Source organism: Schistocerca nitens, chromosome 4 (assembly GCF_023898315.1).
Source record: "Schistocerca nitens isolate TAMUIC-IGC-003100 chromosome 4, iqSchNite1.1, whole genome shotgun sequence".
Taxonomy (NCBI): domain Eukaryota; kingdom Metazoa; phylum Arthropoda; class Insecta; order Orthoptera; family Acrididae; genus Schistocerca; species Schistocerca nitens.
This window is the reverse complement of record NC_064617.1, coordinates 268,749,945-268,773,016: the sequence shown is the minus strand read 5'-3', so window position 1 is coordinate 268,773,016 and position 23,072 is coordinate 268,749,945. Positions and strand designations below refer to the sequence as shown.

The window sequence follows — 23,072 nt, the reverse complement described above, 5'->3', positions numbered from 1 at the left end:
CATTTCATATATCATATTTGATTTGTCTTTTTTTGACAGTGGCATGCTATTCAGCCAAGTGGCAACTACTGGAGCATGAATCACATATATCATGACATCATATTTATAAAATATTTGTAAAAACCAATAGACTCTTTCATAGTGAAATATATATTGGTCATCTGCTGTAGTGTATGAAGCATGAAGATAAATTTAACTAATGCTGATAAAAAATAAGAGCACATGCATAGGAAATAACAAATTGTTAACCGTAAATAGAATGTTATCTACATAGTGGCAAATAATAGTTCATAATTGAGAGAGAGAGAGAGATTGTCTTATTGTATACACAAACAAAAATTAAATACTTTTAAAACATTTAATTTTATAAAATCTGATGCTGATTGTTGTGTAGTAGGCTTAGATAAAAATTTCACTCACATTCAACAATGATTATTGTTAAAATATTGCTTCTTGATGGGCAAGTACATAGTGCCAAAAAAATGCACTGTACGAGTAAATTTCCCCTGAAAATTATCTGCATTTTTGAATGCTTTTCATTTTACTTTAATAATGTGCATACAGAGAAATTACAATTAAAAGAATAATTGTTAATATTAGATATTTTGTTATATAAATTAGTGTGTCTTTTGTTACAAAATTTACATGCATATAAATAAAATTCAGTCATTTGTGACTAGATTTATGTAAACATTTACAAATGATACACTGAAGTATTTCTGGAAAGCTCTAGGATAGTTTTAATCAGTTCTTTGGAAAGTACATGTCCACAGGACCATAATGTCTTTGGTGTTATAAGTTTCATACCAACAGATTTGGTTTCTAATTTACTAAGATCTTCTTGGTTCAAGCTTCTGAGACAAGCTTGTTAGAACTCTCTGGTTATCTATTGTCCTCAAGCAACTGATGTACGATCGTACCTCTGCTTCACTTTTTGGAGATGGTGGTTCTAGAACTAAAAGAACCAACAGTAACGTGTAAATAATACATGTTCTGTGCACATAAAAGTAAAGAGAAATTTTTTTAACTTTAATAATGATGTATAGCAGTTCTATTTACAGGGGTTCATGTAGAAGAACAGATGTTTTCTAAAACATTTAATTCTGAAGCAGCTTCTGTCAATACAAAATAACATTATTATAAAATTATATATTGGCATATGCACTTTTGGTATCTGGACACTGGAAATATTCTGAATACGGTACTCAATAATGTTTCCATATTCAACTTATCATGACAGTTTATTGGTAGTTTTTAAATTTTCCATTCAAAATTTTCAATAAGATTCATCAATGTTCTTTGAAAGTGTTATATTTAATGGGGGAGAGGTTGCTCCTGAATGTAATACAGTAGACTCTCAACTATCTGGCTTATGACTATCTAGCCTCCGTACTATCCAGCCTAATTAGTTAATATTGTAACAATATTTCTCCATGATGAAATCTATTATATATCCTGTTCTTTTCCAAAGCCTTAGCAAGTGGGCACTGGCTACAATGCTGTGCCACTCACAAACAACTATTAATACTCTTCGAGAGCCGCTCTGTAGGCAACCGTGTGGTGTTTCTTCAGTTGCATGTGCATTGGTAAATTGTTGTTTTGTGCAATTCTTTGTCTTTTATTTAAGGAATCCAAAATGAGTGATAAAAAAACTTGTAGTGAGTATGGATAAAAACTTCATGCTGAAATGTGACTGGATTCTGGGGTTACAGCCAAAACTACTGCTTTGGAGCTAGGTGTAGGAAAAAGTACTGTTGGATACCAGATGAAAAAATGAGCAGAAATTGGAAAGGGGTGTGCTTTCCAAGCTAACAGAAATGAAATAAAAGTAAGGCAGATAATGCTGGAAGGTGAACATAAAGAAGTTGAGAATGCTTTATTTTTGTGGCATGAACATTTAAGATGAAAATATTTGCCCATTAATCAATGGTAAATGGAAGAAGAAGATTCAGACTTTACTACAATTGATGGATGGTTGAATTAGTGGAAAAAATGATTCAGCATTTGCCAGGTAACCGTTAGTGGAGAGGCTTTCTCTGCTGACAAAGAGACTGAGCCATTGTATAAAGACTATCTTAAGAAGTTAATTGAGGAGGAAGGAATTTCTGCTGAGCAGCTGTACTATTGCAGTGAGATTGGTCTGAATTATAAGATGCTCCTTACAAAAATGCTTGCTTCAAAAAAGGAAGTGCAACACCCAGATACAAGTTCTAACAGAGTTCAGAATTTAAACGAACTTTCAATTTGAGAAAGGAACTAAACAGCATAATTCTGGCACACTAGATCAACAAACACAGTTGTAGGTTAAAAATTTTCAACAGTCACAAAAAATTTTATTTTCACCCAGTTTCATCTCAGCCAATGTGAAATGCAAGCTATATTTAGTGAATTAAAATATTTGATGGCTAAAAAGTAAAATTAATGAACTATTTATCAGCATTGATGAATTCGAGTCAACCAACCCAGTTGACATAATCTGCCTCTCTAAACATCATGTGACCACTGATATAGATGCGTTAAGTCTTGCAGGATCTAGGTTAGCTTCTCACTTTTGTAGAGCAGAAATAGAGAATGGAGGAGTTGCCAGATTCATCAGGAACTGCCACAAGTTTAATGGCATAGACATTCATACATTTTGTCTACGCAGCACATGGAAGCATGTGCAACAGAAGTAGACTTCCATAATAAATTATTCACAATAGTAAGTGTATGCTGAGTAGCAGCAGGTAATTTTAATCTGTTCATAAATCACTTTGAAGCTCTATTGGCCTACTAAAAATTATATAGTGGTTACTGGTGATTTTAACATAGATTTACTAAATCTGAATTCTAGAGGCTAGCCATTAAGCTAAACATTTATCGTTTCAGGAAACTCCTCAAAGACACGAATTGGAGTAACGTGTACAATGCTCATAGCATGTTTTCCTCCAAACCTAGATTTGATCCTTGTTTTTTTAAAAAAACTATGGATTATACAAGGAATAAAGGTATCCTGTAAGACAAAACGGAAACTACATTTATCAGTCACAAACAGATCTGATGTAAATAAATGCAGCATACTGCAAAATATTGAAGATAGTAATATGGACATCAAAGCAAATGCTTTATGATAACAGGATAGTCACATCAGATAAGAAAATAAAGACAATGTGGGATTTTTGTTGGGTTGTAGCCCAAGGAAACACGCACATTTCTGTAGGGCTCAGTATATTTCATACAGACGTCTACATTACAACAAATCATGTAGCGAATTCAACAAGCAAGATGGCATGGGCCATCAGGTTCACAAAGTCAAAGAACTTGCAATGGCAGAGATACATCGTTTGTACTTGTCAATGGCAGAGCAATACGGTTTATAGTGAAGGAAGGGACTAATACAATCACAGACGAAGAGAAGCACATAGCATTAAGAATAAATGTTACATGGGTAACAGATGTGTGCAGTGTTGCTGAACTTTTCATTAAGCACTTCATAACTGTTACTAAAAAGATAGGGTTGTCAGGTTCTGTAGATGCTGCCTTGAATATCTCAGACCAGCTGCTAAAAATAACTACAATAACATGAGTATGATCCTCACAACACCAGTAGAAGTAATGATCACTGTAAAATCCTTCAAATCACAAAAATCTAGTGCTTATGATAACATATCAATGAAGATGATTAAACAGTGAGCAAGCCTCTGAGTTTAGTGACATTTCTAGTTATTTGTGTAACCAGTGGAACATTTCCTGAAAAGTTGAAATATGCTAAAATTAAGCCTTTGTATAAGAATGGAGATAAAGAAATACCATCAAACTTCTGTCCAATATCACTTTTACCTGCACTCTCAAAGATTTTAGAAAGGTGATATACAGTCTTTTATTAACCATCTAACCACCAATAAAATATTATCCAAGTCACAACTTGGATTTCTAAAGGGTTTTGATATTGAGAAGGCTATCTACACATACAGCGAGAATGTACTTACTTAATTAGACAATAAATTACAGGCTAAGTGAATCAGAATATTATGGAGTAACAGGAACTGCTGCAAAATGGTTCAAGTCCTATATCTCTGACGGAAAACAAAGTGTGTCAATAGAAAAGACATGCATTAAGTATCAGGCACCATCTAAATGTGATCAATAATGTGCGGTGTCCCCCAAGGTTCCATCTTAACACACTTACTTTTTCTTCTGTATGATCTTTCATCAATAACATTACCAGCCACCAAGTTTGTTTTGTTTGCAGATGATAGAAACATTGCAATAAATAGTAAATCAAATATAGCCTTAGAAAGGTCAGCTAATGAAATTTTCTTTGACATTAATAATGGATTATATGCAGTTCAGAACTTGTAAAAGATTTCCTGCCAGTATACACCTAAAATATGACAACACACCAATAGAAGAAGTTGACAATATTAAATTCTTAGGATTACAGCTTGATAGTACATTTAACTGGGAAGTGCATACCATAGAACTGCTGAAGTGCCTAAACAAATCTCTATTTCCAAGCCAAATGTTGTCAGACATAGACGATATTAAAATAAAAAAGGTAGTGTACTACGCTTACCTTCATTCTGTAATGTCATACAGGATTATTCTCTGGGTAACTCATCAAATGAAGCTAAAGTGTTCTGAGCCCAAAAAAGTGTATTATGAATTATTTGTGGTGTGAACTCAAGAACATCCTGCAGAGGAAACTGCTAAAAGCCAGCTGTAATCAACTCTCTGAAGTTCTAGCTCATATATTCAATTCCTCTCTAAATCAAGGTATCTTCCCTGACAGAATGAAATATGTTACTGTGAAGCCCCTCTATAAAAAAGGTGATCCCACAGATGTTTCCAACTATCATTCTATCTCTCTTGTAACAACATTTTCTAAAGGCTTTGAAAAATTAATATGTGCCAGGATTGTCAATCACCTTGAAAAATTTGCACTAATTAGTAAACAACAATTTGGTTTCAGATCAGGCATATCTACAACTGAAGAAATTTACACGCTTACAAATAACATCGTAAAATTCCTTGACAAGAAAAAATTAGCCGTTGGCATATTCTGTGACCTGACTAAGGCTTTCGACTGCATCAATCACACAATACTTTTAGGAAAAGCAGCCCAATATGGAATCCGTGGACAAATGGGTAACTGGCTCAGATCATATCTAGAAGACAGACAACAAAAAATAGTATTAGGTGTTAACAACCTACAAGTAGGAGAGGTAGAGTCTAACTGGGGAACAGTATATCATGGAGTTCCACAAGGGTCAGTCCTTGGTCCCCTCTTATTTATTACCCTTGTCCTCAAATAGTGCTATCAATATCACACTGTTTGCAGATGACACAAGTATAGTGACAGCCAGCAAAACCTCCACTGACGTAGAGTTAAATACCAACCAAGCACTTGCAAATGCTCTGAACTGGTTCACGGCAAATTCTCTAGCAGTAAACCTCAGTAAAACAAATGACATGCAGTTCCAATCCAGTTACATAAGCCCAGACGAGATTAACATTGCACACGAGAGCCAACAGTTACAGAGCGTTCATTGCACATAGTTCCTAGGCGTTCACATAGATAACCGGCTCAACTCGGAATTCCACATACAGCAAACACTAAAAAAGCTTAGCACAGCAACATTTGCCATCCGAATAATCACCAAAATTGGAGACATCAATGTATCAAGATCTGCATATTTTGGCTACTTTCATTCAGTGATTTGCTATGGAATAATCTTTTGGGGCAACTCACCACTTACAAAAATTTTTTTTGAAAGCCAGAAAAAAGTACTCGGTATTATATGTAGTGTCCCTCCAAGAACCTCATGTTGAAATCTTTTTAAACAGTTAGGTATATTAACCACTACCTCACAATATCTCCTCTCACTCATGGCTTTCACTCTTCTCAATTCCTCTGAATATGAAACAAATGAGGCATACCATCATTATAACACACAACGGAAAGGTGATACGCACTATGAATGGAAAATCTCTCTCTGGTACAAAAAGAGGTAAAGTACACAAGTACAAAAATCTTTAACGCACTCCCAAGTAATATAAAGTTCCTAAAAGAAAAGAAAATGCTATTTTTTTTAAAAAAAAAAGCTAAAGGAATTCCTACTGGAAAAATGTTTCTACTCTTTAGATGAATTCTTCAACAGAGATAAATAATTTGAGTAGTAATTCAGATTATTTCCTTTGTCATTGTTATATGTATTGTTTTTTATCACTCTTGTATTTTTGTATTGTATTGTATTGTTTATTATCTTGATTATATTATTGTATTGTGCCAGTTTTGAATCATTCACCTACCATGTGTAATATACCAGTAAGTATTGTATTGTATTGTGTTGTATGACATCTATATTGTATCTGCTTTGACTCATTCCACATCCATGCATAATCACGCATTACTGGATCTATGGAATATGTATCTCAAATAAAAAATAAAAAGGGCTGTTTAAGGAACAGAGGATGCTAACAACTGCTTCCCAATATATTTATTCTTAGTGAAATTTGTAATTAAAAATTTGTCTTTAATTTTCAAAGCAAGAGCTCAGTTCATGAAATCAGCCTAGAAATAGTAATAACTTTCACAAAGATTTAAAGTCATTTACTTTGGTTCAGAAAGGTGTCCAATATTCAGTAACAAACATTTTCAATAACACACCAGCAGCCACAAAAATTTAACTATTAATAATGTTCAGTTTGAGAAGAGTCTAAAGGATTTATTGGTGGCCAACTACTCCTGTTCCATTGATGAATTTTTTTGCGGAACTGACTGATGTGGATATGTTATTAAAAAATGTCACAGAATGTGAATATCAACAATGTAGGAAAAGAAAGATTGCTACTGACTGTAAAGAAGTCACATTAAGTTGCAGAGAATTAAATTACACTTACATAAATCTTTCAGCCACAGCCTTCATCAGCAAAAGAGACACACACACAAGCAAGCACACCTCATGCACACATGGCTGTTAACTCCAGCATCTCGTGCCAAGATGCTGGAGTTGGTGGTCATTCGTGCATGAGGTATGCTTGTTTGTGTGTATGAATGATGTGTGTATCTCTTTTACTGATGAAGGCTGTGGCCAAAAGCTTCATGTAAGAGTGTTTTAATTGTGCCTGTCTGCAACCTAATGTGTCTCCTTTATGGTAAGTAGCAATCTGTCTTTTCCTACAGTGTTGATATTCCTACTAGAGTTTCCATTGTTTGGGTAATGTGAATATTGTGTACAATCTGACTTTTTTCTTTTTTTTTAATGCAGTAACGTGATCATTGTAAATAAGTAGCATGACCACAAGAGATTAATGATGTGAAAATGATAGAAACAATTTTGTATTAAATTATGTCCTACATATTATGTACGTACTATGTATCAACAAGGTCTCGTGGACAAATAAATAAATAAATAAACAGCTGTAAAATACTTTTTATTTTATTTCTTTGTTTGAAGATGCATGGGTACAATAGCTTCAGAATTATCATATGCATCTAAGTGTTGTTGTTGTTGTTGTTGTTGTTGTTGTTGTGGTCTTTAGTCCTGAGACTGGTTTGATGCAGCTCTTCATGCTACCCTATCCTGTGCAAGCTTCTTCATCTCCCAGTACCTACTGCAACCTACATCCTTCTGAATCTGCTTAGTGTATTGATCTCTTGGTCCCCCTCTATGATTTTTGCACACTGCCCTCCAATACTAAATTGGTGATCCCTTGATGCCTCAGAACAAGTCCTACCAACCAGTCCCTTCTTCTAGTTCAGTTGTGCCACAAACTCCTCTTCTCCCCAATTCTATTCAATACCTCCTCATTAGTTATGTGATCTACCCATCTAATCTTCAGCATTCTTCTGTAGCACCACATTTCAAAAGCTTCCATTCTCTTCTTGTCCAAACTATTTATCGTCCATGTTTCACTTCCATACATGGCTACACTCCATAAAATACTTTCAGAAACAACTTCCTGAAACTTAAATCTATACTCAATGTTAACAAATATCTCTTCTTCAGAAACGCTTTCCTTGCCATTGCCAGTCCTCTCTACTTTGACCATCATCAGTTATATTGCTCCCCAAATAGCAAAACTCCTTTACTACATTAAGTGTCTCATTTCCTAATCTAATTCCATCAGCATCACCTGACTTAATTCCATTATTCTCGTTTTGCTTTTGTTGATGTTCATCTTATATCCTCCTTTCAAGACACTGTCCATTCCGTTCAACTGCTCTTCCAAGTACTTTGCTGCCTCTGACAGAATTACAATGTCATCAGCGAACTTCAAAGTTTTTATTTCTTCTCCATGGATTTTAATATCTACTCTGAATTTTTCTTTTGTTTCCTTTACTGCTTGCTCAATATACAGATTGAATAACATCGGGGAGAGGATACAACCCTGTCTCCCTCCCTTCCCAACCACTGCATCCCTTTCATGTCCCTTGACTAACTGCTATCTGGTTTCTGTACAAACTGTAAATAGCCTTTTGCTCCCTGTATTTTACCCCTGCCACCTTTAGAATTTGAAATTTCCATTCAACATTGTCAAAAGCTTTCTCTATGTCTACAAATGCTAGAAATGTAGGTTTGCCTTTCCTTAATCTTTCTTCTAAGATAAGTCGTAAGGTCAGTATTGCCTCACGAGTTCCAATATTTCTACGGAATCCAAACTGATCTTCCCTGAGGTCGGATTCTACCAGTATTTCCATTTGTCTGTAAAGAATTCGCATTAGTATTTTGCAACTGTGACTTATTAAACTGATAGTTTGGTAATTTTCACATCTGTCAACACTTGTTTTCTTCGGGATTGGAATTATTATATTTTTCTTGAAGTCTGAGGGTATTTCGCCTGTCTCATATATCTTGCTCACCAGATGGTAGAGTTTTGTCAGGATTGGCTCTCCCAAGGTTGTCAGTAGTTCTAATGGAATGTTGTCTACTCCCGGTGTCTTGTTTTGACTCAGGTCTTTCAGTGGTCTGTCAAACTCTTCATGCAGTATTGTATCTCCCATTTCATCTTCATCTACATCCCCTTCCATTTCCATAATATTGTCCTACAGTACATCGCTCTTATATTGACCCTCTATATACTCCTTCCACCTTTCTGCTTTCCCTTCTTTGCTTAGAACTGGGTTTCCATCTGAGCTCTTGATATTCATACAAGTGGTTCTCTTTTCTCCAAAAGTCTCTTTAATTTTCTTGTAAGCAGTATCTATCATACCCCTAATGAGATAAGCCTCTACATCCTTACATTTGTCCTCTAGCCATCCCTGCTTAGCCATTCTGCACTTCCTGTCGATCTCATTTTTGAGACATTTGTATTCCTTTTTGCCTGCTTCATTTACTGCATTTTTATACTTACTCCTTTCATCAATTAAATTCAATATTTATTCTGTTACTTAAGGATGTCTACTACCCCTTGTCTTTCTACCTACTTGATCCTCTGCTGCCTTCACTACTTCATCCCTCAGAGTTACCCACTCTTCTTCTACTGTATTTCTTTCCCCCATTTGTGACAATTGTTCCCTTATGCTCTCCCTGAAACTCTGTACTACCTCTGGTTCAGTCAGTGTATCCAGGTCCCATCTCCTTAAATTCCCACCTTTTTGCAGTTTCTTCAGTTTTAATCTACAGTTCATAACCAATAGATTGTGGTCAGAGTCCACATCTGCCCCTGGAAATGTCTTACAATTTAAAACCTTGCTCCTAAATCTCTGTCTTATCGTTATTTAATCTATCTGAGACCTTCCAGTATCTCCAGGCTTCTTCCTACAACCTTCTTTTATGATTCTTGAACCAAGTATTAGCTATGATTAAATTAAGCTCTGAGCAAAATTCTACCAGGCGGCTTCCTCTTTTATTCCTTACTCCCATTCCATATTCACCTACTATGTTTCCTTCTCTTCCTTTTCCTAGTATCGAGTTCCAGTGACCTGTGACTATGAAATTTTTGTCTCCCTTCACTATCTGAATAATTTCTTTTATCTCATCACACAATTCATCAATTTCTTCATCATCTGCAGAGCTAGTTGGCATATAAACTTGTACTACTGTAGTAGGCATGGGCTTCGTGTCCATCTTGGCCTCAATAATGCATTCACAGTGCTGTTTGTAGTAGCTTACCCGCACTCCTATTTTTTTTATTCATTATTAAAACTACTCCTGCATTACCCCTATTTGATTTTGTATTTATAACCCTGTATTAACCTGACCAAATGTCTTGTTCCTCCTGCCACTGAACTTTACTAATTTCCACTATATCTAACTTTAACCTATCCATTTCCCTTTTTAAATTTTCTGACCTACCTGCCCGATTAAGGGATCTGACATTCCACACACTGATCCGTAGAATGCCAATTTTCTTTCTCCTGATAACAATGTCCTCCTGAGTAGTCCCCACCCAGAGATCCGAATGGGGGACTATTTTACCTCCAGAATATTTTACCCAAGAGGACACCATGATCATTTAACCATACAGTAAAGCTGCATGCCCTCGGGAAAAATTATGGCTGTAATTTCCCCTTGCTTTCAGCCGTTCGCAGTACCAGCCCAGCAAGGCCATTTTGGTTAGTGTTACAAGGCCAGATCAGTCAATCATCCAGATTGTTGCCCCAGCAACTACTGAAAAGGCTGCTGCCCCTCTTCAGGAACCACACATTTGTCTGGCCTCTCAACAGATACCCCTCCATTGTGGTTGCACCTACGGTACGGCTATCTGTATCGCTGAGGCATGCAAGCCTCCCCACCAATGACAAGGTCCATGGTTCATGGAAGTGTATTGAACATTTAATATTTGGAGCAAGTTACATAGCCTTTTAAATGTAAATATGCTTCAGATCTTATCTTTTTTGACCAAGTCTACATCCACAAGGGTGACTTCATTTGGGATATGTGCAAGGTACACTAGCTCATATGTTCTTATTGTAAATATTTATTGTGTACTCTTTTTTTTCCGACATGTTCCACATCCCCAAAGATTTCCTCACTATGGATCAACTGGAACAAAAAGTACATCTAATCTAATCTAGACCACTGTAATCTATTCTGATATAAGTGAAGTAAGGAATGTGTTACCATATTGGCTTGCAGTAATGCAAATGGCAACCACAAGCTTAGGCTTACATTAAAAGGGAATCTCAGAAACCTGAAAAATCAGGAATCACTGCCCTTACATTACACTCATTGAAAGAAAGCATGTATGAGTTTCAAAGTCTTTAAAACCTTGGTCCAAAATGAATTTTTAACAGCTGTAGAAAAATACTTGAAAGACAACAATTTACCAATGAAAGCTCTACTGCCTCTTGATAGTGAACTTACATCCTGCCAGTGGCAAACTCACAGATGGAGATTCAAAAGTATTATTTTTACCAACAAACTTGACTGCTCTTTGTCATCCAATGGACCAGGGAATCCTGAAAATGCTGAAGGAGAAGTATCACTGCCACCATCTCAGTATGTTGATATCAGTGATTTCAATCATTCCGGAAAGGGTTGACTTGATAGATGTCATAAAGTGGTTGGCTGAAGTATGGGAAGTGATCCCAAACTTATGACTTATAAAGTCTTAGAAAATTCTTTTAGACCATGAAAGTGGACTCTCAGCTTTTAACCATGTGTGAAACTGAACTCAAAGGGGGAAATGATGAAATTTCATTGCATAAAAATGTATCAGGCTGTGTGGAATGTTGATGCAGAGGATGTCACTGAATGGATGGCAAATTATGAAGCTGATGAAATAACTGGCAATATCATGGAAATGATGACATAGGGGAAAGTAACACAAGAGGAGAAGGCCAACGTAAATAACAGGAGAAATCTCATCAGACATTCATAAAGGTTGAAGATGACTAAGGCAGTGCTGCAGTACATTAGAGAGCAGGAGAAAGCAATGCTAGCTGATGTCATCTGTTTGCATAAGTGGAGGGACACTGCAGCAGGGAAGAGGGTTGAAGGAGGGAAACTAATTTATCAAAGACTTTTTTAAAACCTCTAACCTGTAAGTTTCAATTTTTTTGCTAGGCCTAGGTTTTCGCATTGTGTAATCATACATTCATAGTTTACAATGCAAATAATAATATGTTCCCTGTGATAATTATCGAAGTGTGCAGAATTTTTGAAGTGTACAGTATGTATGTAACAAAAACTTATAACTAGCATGTACACTATGTGATAAGAAGTATCCAGACAGCCAGCTGAAAATGACTTATAAGTTCGTGGCACCCTCCACCGGGAATGCTGGAATTCAATATCGTGTTGGCCCACCATTAGCCTTGATGACACCTTCCACTCTCACAGGCATACATTCAAACAGGTGCTGCAAGGTTTCTTGAGGAATGGCAGTCCATTCTTCACGGGTTGCTGCACTGAGGAGAGGTATCTATATCGGTTGGTGAGGCCTGGCATGAAGTAAGAATTCCAAAACATCCCAAATGTGTTCTATAGGATTCACATCAGGCCAGTCCATTAAATGGATGTTATTGTCATGTAACCACTCCGCCAGAGGCTGTGCATTATGAACAGGTGCTCGATCAAGCTGAAAGATGCAGTTACATCCCTGAATTGCTCTTCAACAGTGGGAAGCAAAAAGGTGCTTAAGACATCAATGTAGGCCTGTCCAGTGATAGTGCCATGAAAAACAACAAGGGGTGCAAGTCCCCTCCATGAAAAACACAACCACACCATAACGCCACCATCTCCGAATTTTGCTGTTGGCATTACACATACTGGCAGATGACGTTCACTGGGCATTCGCCATAACCACACCCTGCCATTGGATCCCACATTGTGTACTGTAATTGTCACTCCACACAATGTTTACTCTCCTTACACCGAGTGATGCATCAATTGGCATTTGCCAGCATGATGTGTGGCTTATGAGCAGCCACTCGACGATGAAATCCAAGTTTTCTTACTTCCCACCTAACTGTCATAGTACTTGCAGTGGATTCTGATGCAGTTTGGAATTCCTGTGAGATGGTCTGGATAGATATCTGCCTATTACACATTACGACCCTCTTCAACTATCGGCAGTCACTGTCAGTCGAAAGTCGAGGTCGGCCTGTATGCTTTGGTGCTCTACGTGTTCCTTCACATTTCCACTTCACTATCACATTGGAAACAGTGGACCTAGGAATGTTTAGGAGTGTGGAAATCTCTTGTATAGACATATGACGCAAGTCACACCCAGTCATCTGAGCACGTTCGAAGACCGTGAGTTCCATGGAGCACGCCATTCTGCTCTTTCATAATGTCTAATGACTACTGAGGTCAATGATATGGAGTACCTGGCAGTATGTGGCAGCACAATGCACCTAATACAAAAAACGTATGGTTTTGGGAGTGTCCAGATATTTTTGATCATATAGTGTATTAGATAAGAAGTCATAAAGTGTTAATAAAATTTGGTTTTGGGATTTTTGAATGGTGTGGCTGGAGTAGGAAGAGAGAATTTATAGAACTCCAACCTATCCAGTTTTTTTGTCACCAGCTTGACCTACTGCCACATTAGTTCAGATCGTCGAGAGTCTATGGTAGGTTTAGCATGAGAAGAGTTTTAATTAGGTATACAGCTCCCTGTAATTATATTGGGATGCTGCCAGAATGCCACTCATAATAAATTTTGTGTAGAATTCTGTGGTGGGGAGTTCTCATGAAGTTGTCCTATTGCCTTTATGTAGTTAACTACTATTACGAGGGTTGGAACTTTAATAGTGGCAACTATTTATTTACAGCTCATACAAAATAGATACATGTTTCAAAGTTTTACTGACCTTCAAAGTAGTCACCAGCATTGTGTATAACCCATTGCCTGCGATGTACATGCTTGAGCATTGTCCTGCAAAATGATGGTCAGGTCCTGCAGAAAGTGTCATCACTTCTGTCTCTAAGCTGGTCGTAGGTTGTGTTCCAAAAATGAACAGCATAGAGACAGAAGTGATGACACTTTCTGCCGGACCTGACCATCATTTTGCAAGACAATGCTCAAAAACGTACAGTGCAAGCTGTTACTGATTTGCTTGAATGATGGGGCTGCTAAGTGATATACCACCTACTGCACTCCCCTGACTTAAACCCTCGTGAGTTCAACTCGATTTCGAAACTGAAGGGAGCACTTCATGGCATTTGCTTCAGAACTGCTACTAATTCGTTGGGCAATAGACCACACCGCTCGAACTGTCAACACAACTGTCACTGCTAACAGTATCCTATGACTTACACATCACTGGCAATGCATTATACACAATGCTGGTGACTACTTTGAAGGTCAGTAAAACTTTGAAACACGTATCTACTTTGTACTCACTGTAAATAAATAGATGCCACTATTAAAGTTCTGACCCTCATATATGTTTAGTAATGTATATTAAAACATTTAATTCAGTAAAAACACATCTAGTAAAGGTAGTCTGACAGCTTCACTAACATATATTGTGGAACTAGATGAAAAAAAAATGTAATAATAGGATGTAAGGAGGCTACTAACATGATCAAATTGTTAATGTAATTCTGGCAAAGACTTATTAAGAAACATATAGCTTTGTTATGAAACTAGTTTTCCATCTAACTGTATGGAACGAGAAATTTTTTAGGAATCCTGTTTATTTCTTTTTTATATAATTATATGGAAATACTTTGGTCTGTTTTGCAACATCAAATTATAAAACTAAAAAAGTTCATACATATTATATTGAATTCCACATGTTACGGCAGAAGAATCCACATTAACAACATAGTCTCATCATGTTACAACAACATGGGTTCTTACATTTAGAAACAAATGGAAAAAAAATATACTAATTACTCAGTTGTAGACTTGATCACCTGATAATTTTTGGAGGCTTCGGCACTCTCAAGGCCATTAGCCAGTAATAAGAAAAGGAGGGTTACCACCACCCAAATGGCAAGCAGCTTTTAAAATCCAGTTTGTGAATATATTTATTCATATTTAATTTATTTGTTTATTTTGAGCAATAAAATCCCTAAACAATGTTTTTTTGAAGAAAAAAGTCTAACTCAAATTCATTTACATATTTGTCACAGCTTTACACTCAGGAAAACAAAAAACTGCAGAATGACTAATCTGAATCACTGATTCAGGTAAGTAAAAGATAGTTTTACTTCCCTGTCTCACACGAACTTTCCATTAGTGGATAAAATATTTTTATTGGTCAATTAATTGAAGTTAATATTTTATTTGAACCAAAAGTGAAGCACATTTGTGTGATTGATGCAATGGCACTCACTTGATCACGATATGCAGCACGGTTTGCACCATGTGCTTGTGGCAAGAGACTAAATGCACGGACACCTCCTGGGGGATACAAACTAATAATATACAGCTATAGAGCCAATAACAGAAAAGAGGAATTTCTACATATACACAAAATTTGACTGAAGTCTCACGGATACAAGAGATACATAGATTAAAGTCCCGTAGTACAAGTCCATTATAAATGGTTCATCTGATAACTATGATCAAGTAGCAGCAATAAAATATCCTCATCAGTCATATATAAGTAATAAGAGGAATGTACAATTTTACAGAATTCTACAGGTCAAATCAGTTGCACTATTCAGAGAGAATTTTCAGACAAAAAACAGGAAAGACACAAATCAAATGAGAAATCTAGTTCTTTCTTAAAAATATCCTTACAACAATATGAATCAAGTCAACTGTGACAGTGTAAGCTAAAGTAAACAGTGGTTAACTTCTGAGGTCTAAATATGTAGCACAAGGAAGAAAGAACTATATTTGATGCAGAGAACTAACTCTAATCAAGATTTAAAGGTGCAACATAATCTGTTGTCTCTGTATGTGCATCCTTTTACAGATGGTTGTGGGACCTCAGCTGCTTGATGCAGAATGTCAAATCAAAACACCTTCCAGCCATCTAAATTTTCAAATTGTTATTTTATTGAGCAATCAGTGTCAGCAATGCATTACACCATCTTCAGGCTCTCTGACCTACCAACGGGCAGGTGATGTTTGAAGTGATTGCTGTCTCAAAAATCTATGGGTACCAGTCATTGAATGCTGACCCCTGTTTTGACTGGACCAGAGGTGGGAATCTTCATACATGTAAGTCAGGGGTCCTGAAGATGGCATAATATAGCACTGAAACTGGTTGCTCAATAAAATGATAATTTGGAAATGTAGACAACTGAAAGGTATTTTGATTTGAAATTCTAAAAATTGTTGTTCCTCTGGTCTTCAGTCTGAGGACTGGTTTGATGCAGTTCTCCATCCTAGTCTGACCTGTCACAGCCTTTTCATCTCCACCTAACTATTGTAACATACACCCACCTGAACCTGCTTACTGTATTCACCCCTTCGTCTCCCTCTGAAACTTTTAACACCCACTCTTCCCTGCCAATTGGTGATGCCTTGAAGCCTCATAATGTATCGTATCAACTGATCCCTTCTTTTAGTCAAGTTGTGCCATAAATCTCTTTTCTCCTATGTTCGATTCAGTACCTTGTCATTAGTTATGTGATCCTCCCACCTAATCTTCATATCACTCACCTACAGCACCACATTTCAAAAGTTTCTATTCTCTACTAGTCTGAACTGCTCATAGTCAACATTTCATTTCCATACAAGGTTATAGTCCTTAAAAACACCTTCAGAAACAACTTACTGACACTTAAATTTGTATTTGATGTTAACAAATTACTCTTTTTCAGAAATGCTGTCTTTGCTGCAGTCAGTCTGCATTTTATATTCTCTCTACTTTCACCAGTTACTTTTCTGTCCAAATAACGAAACTTGTATATTAGACTCATATGTTAAACTCTCATTTGCTAATCTAATTTCTTCAGAATCACTAGATTTAATTCAACTACATTCCATTATCCTTGTTTTACATTTTTGATGTTCCTCTTACAACCTTCTTCAACTGCTCTTCCAAGTCCTTTGCTGTCTGTGACAGAATTAGCTTCAGCAGCAAACCCTTAACTTTTTTATTTCTCCTCCCTTAATTTTAATTCCTTCTCAAAAGTTTTCTTTGGTTTCCTTTACTGCTTGCTCAATGTACACATTGACTAACAGTGAGAATAACCTATAACCCTGTCTCAATCTCTCCTCAGCTACTTCTGCCCTTTCATGACCTGCAACTGCAACTCCTGTAACTATAGAGTGGTTTTTATGAAAGTTGTAAATAATCTTTTGCTACCTTCACAATTTCAAAGCATTTATTCTAGTCAATATTGGCAAAAGCATTCTTTAAGTCTATAAATTCTGTAACTGAAGATTTCGTTAGAACCCAAACTGATTTTCCTAGAGATTGGTTTCTACAAATTTTTTCACTCTTCCATATTTGTCTATATTATCCCTCTATAACTTATTACACTGACAGTTCAGTAACATTTACACATGTTAGCATCTGATTTATTTTAAATTGGAATTACAATATTCTTCTTCAAGTCTGAAGGTATTCACATGTTTTGCACACCAGGTGGATTAGATTCATCATGGCTGGCTCTCCCACGATTATCATTAACTCTGAGGGAATTATAAATTATAGAGTGCAGCAATCAGTCTTCCTTTTTTTTTTTAACTACGCAAATCCAGATTTCTGAGGGGATGTCAACTATTCCAGCGGTCTTGTTTCGACTTAGTTCCTACAGTGCCCTTTCAAATTCTCATTGCAATATCATACCTGCCATCTCATTCTCATCTTCATCTGTTTCATGAGGGAGTTTGGCGAATTTTAAATAAGTAAATTCCTCACAAAGTATTACTGTAGGTGGACGAAATTTCAAATAAGCAAACTGTAACCTTTACATGTCTCCTGTACATCAGGCATATGTTCTGAAATTCTGTACATCATGAGATGAATAAAACACATTTCACCTATGTTACAATGCTGTTAACATTTAAGACTATGTTTATTTCAAAAGACCACAAGTGAGGTGTAAATTACAAAGTGATTAACTGCCCTCATTTAACTTTATCATCATTCTGGATACCTAAATTCTGATAAATAGAATTTCAACAAGTGTGTTGTTTGTGGCCTGTCAATACCAGTCTCTCAGGTTCTCCATATTAAACCTTTGGATTTTGTGTGTGTGGTGATATGTAAAAGCTATGATGTATTCCAGACCTGGTAATAAGAGTTTAAATTAGATTAGATTAGATATACTTTTCATTCTGGTTGATTCATAGTAAGAAGATCCTTGAGGATACAGAACATTTCAGACAAACAAGAATACATTGTAAATATTTACAATGAACAACAAATATGTTGATGTTCCTTCCACAGATTCCAAGTGAAATGACTGTCATGGATGTGTAATAAGTCATCAAAATTTTAAACATATTTTCACTTAATACGTAAAATAAATACTAAATAAAAATAACATTTTACAACACTTATTTACAGTGATCATATTACTGTGCTGAATTTGTACATACCAATACTCATATTATTTGACACCATTGGTAAAACACACACACACACACACACACACACACACACACACACACACACACACACACACCAGTTGGTTGTACTAGAAGTTCATTGATGAAGTAGGAGGAATTGGTCACCAATAAATCCTCTAGGCATGGACTTTAACGATCAATACACTTGTTCTGATAATGTATTGTGGATAGCTGGCAATGCATTCGAAACATACCTGGGATTTTTTAACATGTATGGGTTTGAGCAGACATGCTTAAGCCTGACTTCACATATATGGTGATCATGTGGAACACTTTTAATGTGGATATCTGCAGCTTAGATCCACGAGGACTCTGATATGAGGTGTTTATATATTATGTCATAATGTGCCATATTGGGGAAATCATTGGTTTTTGGTTCTAAGTATATTAGAATTAGCTGCTAAATTTCTTGGCCTGTACTCACCTCTTTTGTCTGTACCTACAGCAGTCAAACACCCAGTGCATTCAAACTGAAATTTTCCAGCATCTCCTAGGCTGTTCCACATATACAGCCTTGTTACACGATTCTTAAACCAAACATTAGTGATGCTATGTGTAAAATTCTATCAGGCAAATTTTCATAATCCAATTCTGGCTAGAAATATGTTTAAAAAAGTTTGTTTGGGTGTCTGCACTTACCATGCCCCCTCTTTCTATGCTGTGAACCACACTTTGTCTATGCTAGAAATTTTTGTGCATTAATTTTTTGTTCGCACAATTGAAACAAACTGCAGATGAATCCAGAAAGTTGTGATAAAAATTATCTCTACTTGCCCCTTTGTTTACACTGTGTTTTTTGAATAGTATGTGCTAAAACTTATCTCAGTTTTTAGTTTTGCACATATCAACCCGTTTAGCTCAAAATGGGTCATAGCAGTGGACACATATTCAAAATAGTTATGGAATGTCGAATTTCTCATGTAAAGGGTACACGAATTTTAAATAACAGTGTTACAGATGCTGCTCCTAAGTGTGAAGGAACAATTTTAAACAAAGTCACCAAGTTCATCGAAGAAGAAAATTAGTGAAGGGATTGATCACGCTGTGTACAGTGCTGTTGACAAGTTTTCCAGTGGATTTAAGTTAACTGACTTAGAAATACTTGTCCATATGATTAATTTTTCATGTGCATGTGGTAATTGTGGGTCAAAAGGCCTTAGAGAGTGTGATGAGAGTGGCATAATTGGGATTGCAACTAATATACATATTCTGTGTAAAGTCTGCAAATATAATGTTCAGTTCAAGACTTCTGCTCCCCATGGGAAGATGTTGTATGAGGCGAATACAAGATTGTGCCAAGATGTTTAGGTGTAGGCACAGAAGGCACAAATTTGTTTTGTGGCTTGAGGGACAACATTCCATTAGAACTACTGATGGCTTTGGGAGAGCCAGTCCTAACAAAACTCTACCATCTGGTGAGCAAGATGTATGAGACAGGCGAAATACCCTCAGACTTCAAGAAGAATATAATAATTCCAATCCCAAAGAAAGCAGGTGTTGAAAGATGTGAATATTACCGAACTATCAGTTTAATAAGTCACAGCTGCAAAATACTAACACAAATTCTTTATAGACGAATGGAAAAACTGGTAGAAGCCAACCTCGGCAAAGATCAGTTTGGATTCTGCAGAAATGTTGGAACACGTGAGGCAATACGGACCCTACAACTTATCTTAGAAGCTAGATTAAGGAAAGACAAACCTACATTTCTGGCATTTGTAGACTTAGAGAAAGCTTTTGACAATGTTGAATGGAATACTCTCTTCCAAATTCTAAAGGTGGCAGGAGTAAAATACAGGGAGCGAAAAGCTATTTACAATTTGTACAGAAAGCAGATGGCAGTTATAAGAGTTGAGGGGTATGAAAGGGAAGCAGTGGTTGGGAAGGGAGTGAGACATGGTTGTAGCCTATCCCCGATGTTATTCAATCTGCATATTGAGCAAGCAATAAAGGAAACAAAAGAAAAGTTCGGAGTAGGTATTAAAGTCCATGGAGAAGATATAAAAACGTTGAGGTTCGCCGATGACATTGTAATTCTGTCAGAGACAGCAAAGGACTTGGAAGAGCTGTTGAACGGAATGGACAGTGTCTTGAAAGGAGGATATAAGATGAACATCAACAGAAGCAAAACGAGGATAATGGAATGTAGTCGAATTAAGTCGGATGATGCTGAGGGAATTAGATTAGGAAATGAGACACTTAAAGTAGTAAAGGAGTTTTGCTATTTGGGGAGCAAAATAACTGATGATGGTTGAAGGAGAGAGGATATAAAATGTAGACTGGCAATGGCAAGGAAAGTGTTTCTGAAGAAGAAAAATTTGTTAACATCGGGTATAGATTTAAGTGTGAGGAAGTCGTTTCTGAAAGTATTTGTACAGAGTGTAGCCATGTATGGAAGTGAAACATGGACGATAAATAGTTTGGACAAGAAGAGAATACAAGCTTTTGAAATGTGGTGCTACAGAAGAATGCTGAAAATTAGATGGGTAGATAACATAACTAATGAGGAGGTATTGAATAGAATTGGGGAGAAGAGGAGTTTGTGGCACAACTTGACAAGAAGAAGGGACCGGTTTGTAGGACATGTTCTGAGGCATCAAGGGATCACAAATTTAGCATTGGAGGGCAGCGTGGTGGGTAAAAATCGTAGAGGGAGACCTTGAGATGAATACACTAAGCAGATTCAGAAGGATGTAGGTTGCAGCAAGTACTGGGAGATGAAGAAGCTTGCACAGGATAGAGTAGCATGGAGAGCTGCATCAAACCAGTCTCAGGACTGAAGACAATAACAACAACAACAACAACAACAACAACAACAACGGCTTGATGGAAATGCCTGCACCAGTGATTAGATTCAGTGATTACAACAGAACACTCCTCAGTGCTCTTGAAGTTGGGTGCAAGGGGGACATGAAAGCAACTTGCGAGAAAGCTGTAGGTATTAACAATGAAGGGGAAGAAGGACATTTTGTAGTGAAAACAGATCTGTGTGTCTCTTGTGATGCAACCTGGATGAAGAGGGGCCATACATCACTAGCTGTTGTATCATCTGTCATTAGCGTGGATACATGGAAAATCTTAGACTTCCAAGTAATGAGGAAATATTGCTGTCAGTGTGACACGAGAAAGAACAATGATGGCTGTGAAGAAGAAAGGTGGCAGCAGGAACACATGAAAGTGTGCAGCAAAAATTACCACAGGGATTAAGTGGAGGGATGGAAGCAGCTGGGATGAAACTAATATTCCAAAGGTCAGTTGAAGAATAAGGTGTTAGGGATGTGTAGTATCTATGTGATGGCAATTTCAGTGCTTTTAAGACTGTTTTAGGAGCAATCCTTATGGCTGACAAACTAAAATCAAAAAGCTGAATGTGTGGTGCATATTCAAAAGTGAATGGGAGGTAGACTTCTCTGACTGAAGGAAGAAATGAAAGACAAGAAATTAGAAGATGGAAAGCCACTGGAAGGTGTAAACAGACTGACAGACAAGGAAATTCATACTTTACAAATATATTATGGAAAAGCTATCAGGGATAACTTACACAGTGAGACAACAATGCAGTGAGCCATGTGGGCAATATTCTTTCACAAAATTTCTACAGATGATAATCCTCAACATTCCCTTTGTGACATATCGTGGTGCAAATGTAGAAGCCAGAGGAAAGCCATACACCCACAAACATGGTTTGCCACTGCTGGTTTAGATGTTATAAAACCAGCTTTCTAGCCAATCCTGAAGTGCTTAAAAATGTGTACATGGGAAAACACAGAATACAAAAGAGAACTATAATCTCCTTATATGGATGCATTGTCCAAAAACAGTATTTGTGTTCTCAGTTATTGTGGAGATAGCTACATGTGACGTCTGTCTAGTGTTCAATACTGGAATTGTAGGGAGGATTAAGTGCCTGCAGAGACTAGGCTTCCACCCAGGTGCATTCACAGTGAAGATAATCAGAAGCATTGATGAAGCGCAACTGGACGAAGTTCAGGCAACAGAAGAAAAATTGCAAAAGTTGGCTATGTAAAGGAGGCATGGGAAGAGATTACTCCAGGAAGATGAGGAAGGGAATAAAGATTATGGATATGGACCAATAAGTCACTAGAGGTATAGCAATATTGTCAAAAATTGCAATAATGCGAAATTCCATAAACTGATTTATTTTTAGTTACAATTTACCTTTTCCCAGTAACTGTAAAAGCTAAACTCCTGAAATTTGGCATAGCTCTTAAGAATTGCTTACTGAATAATGCTGTGCACACTTGTTCATTATCTTTTCTCTGAGAAAAGTACTCCTTAAAAATTTTAGAATAATAGAGCAGTCCTGGGTAGTACAAAACTGAAAAATTAATTTCAAAGCAACTATAGCCTTAAACAAAAATCTGTTCCATATGTTTTATTAGCCTCTTATGCAGACATAAAATGTGAAATTCCAGTTTTCTTGCTTAATTTGTTTACAAGAAAAGGTATATTATAGAAACAATGGTAATTAAAAATTCAAATCCTTACCAGGGAATGGCTATAGGACAAATTTAAGCCTAGAGAAGCAAGAATAACTAGGGGAAAGATAAATACCACCTACAGGAAAATTGATGAGGCCTTGTGACACAAGAGCAACAGCTGCATCAATATCAAGAGCTCTGATGGTAAACCAG

General features: G+C 36.7%; 1 protein-coding gene across 1 annotated transcript in view; it reads right to left on the bottom strand.

The window, feature by feature from the left end:
* Window positions 1–623: 623 nt before the first annotated feature.
* LOC126253115 (rap guanine nucleotide exchange factor 4) overlaps window positions 624–23,072 on the bottom strand; it is a 468,034-nt gene continuing 445,585 nt past the window's right edge. Inside the window, exon 17 of the mRNA XM_049954233.1 lies at window positions 624–955. Coding sequence (XP_049810190.1) covers window positions 831–955 — 125 coding nt within the window. The 3' untranslated portion in view covers window positions 624–830. The remainder of the gene's footprint in view (window positions 956–23,072) is intronic.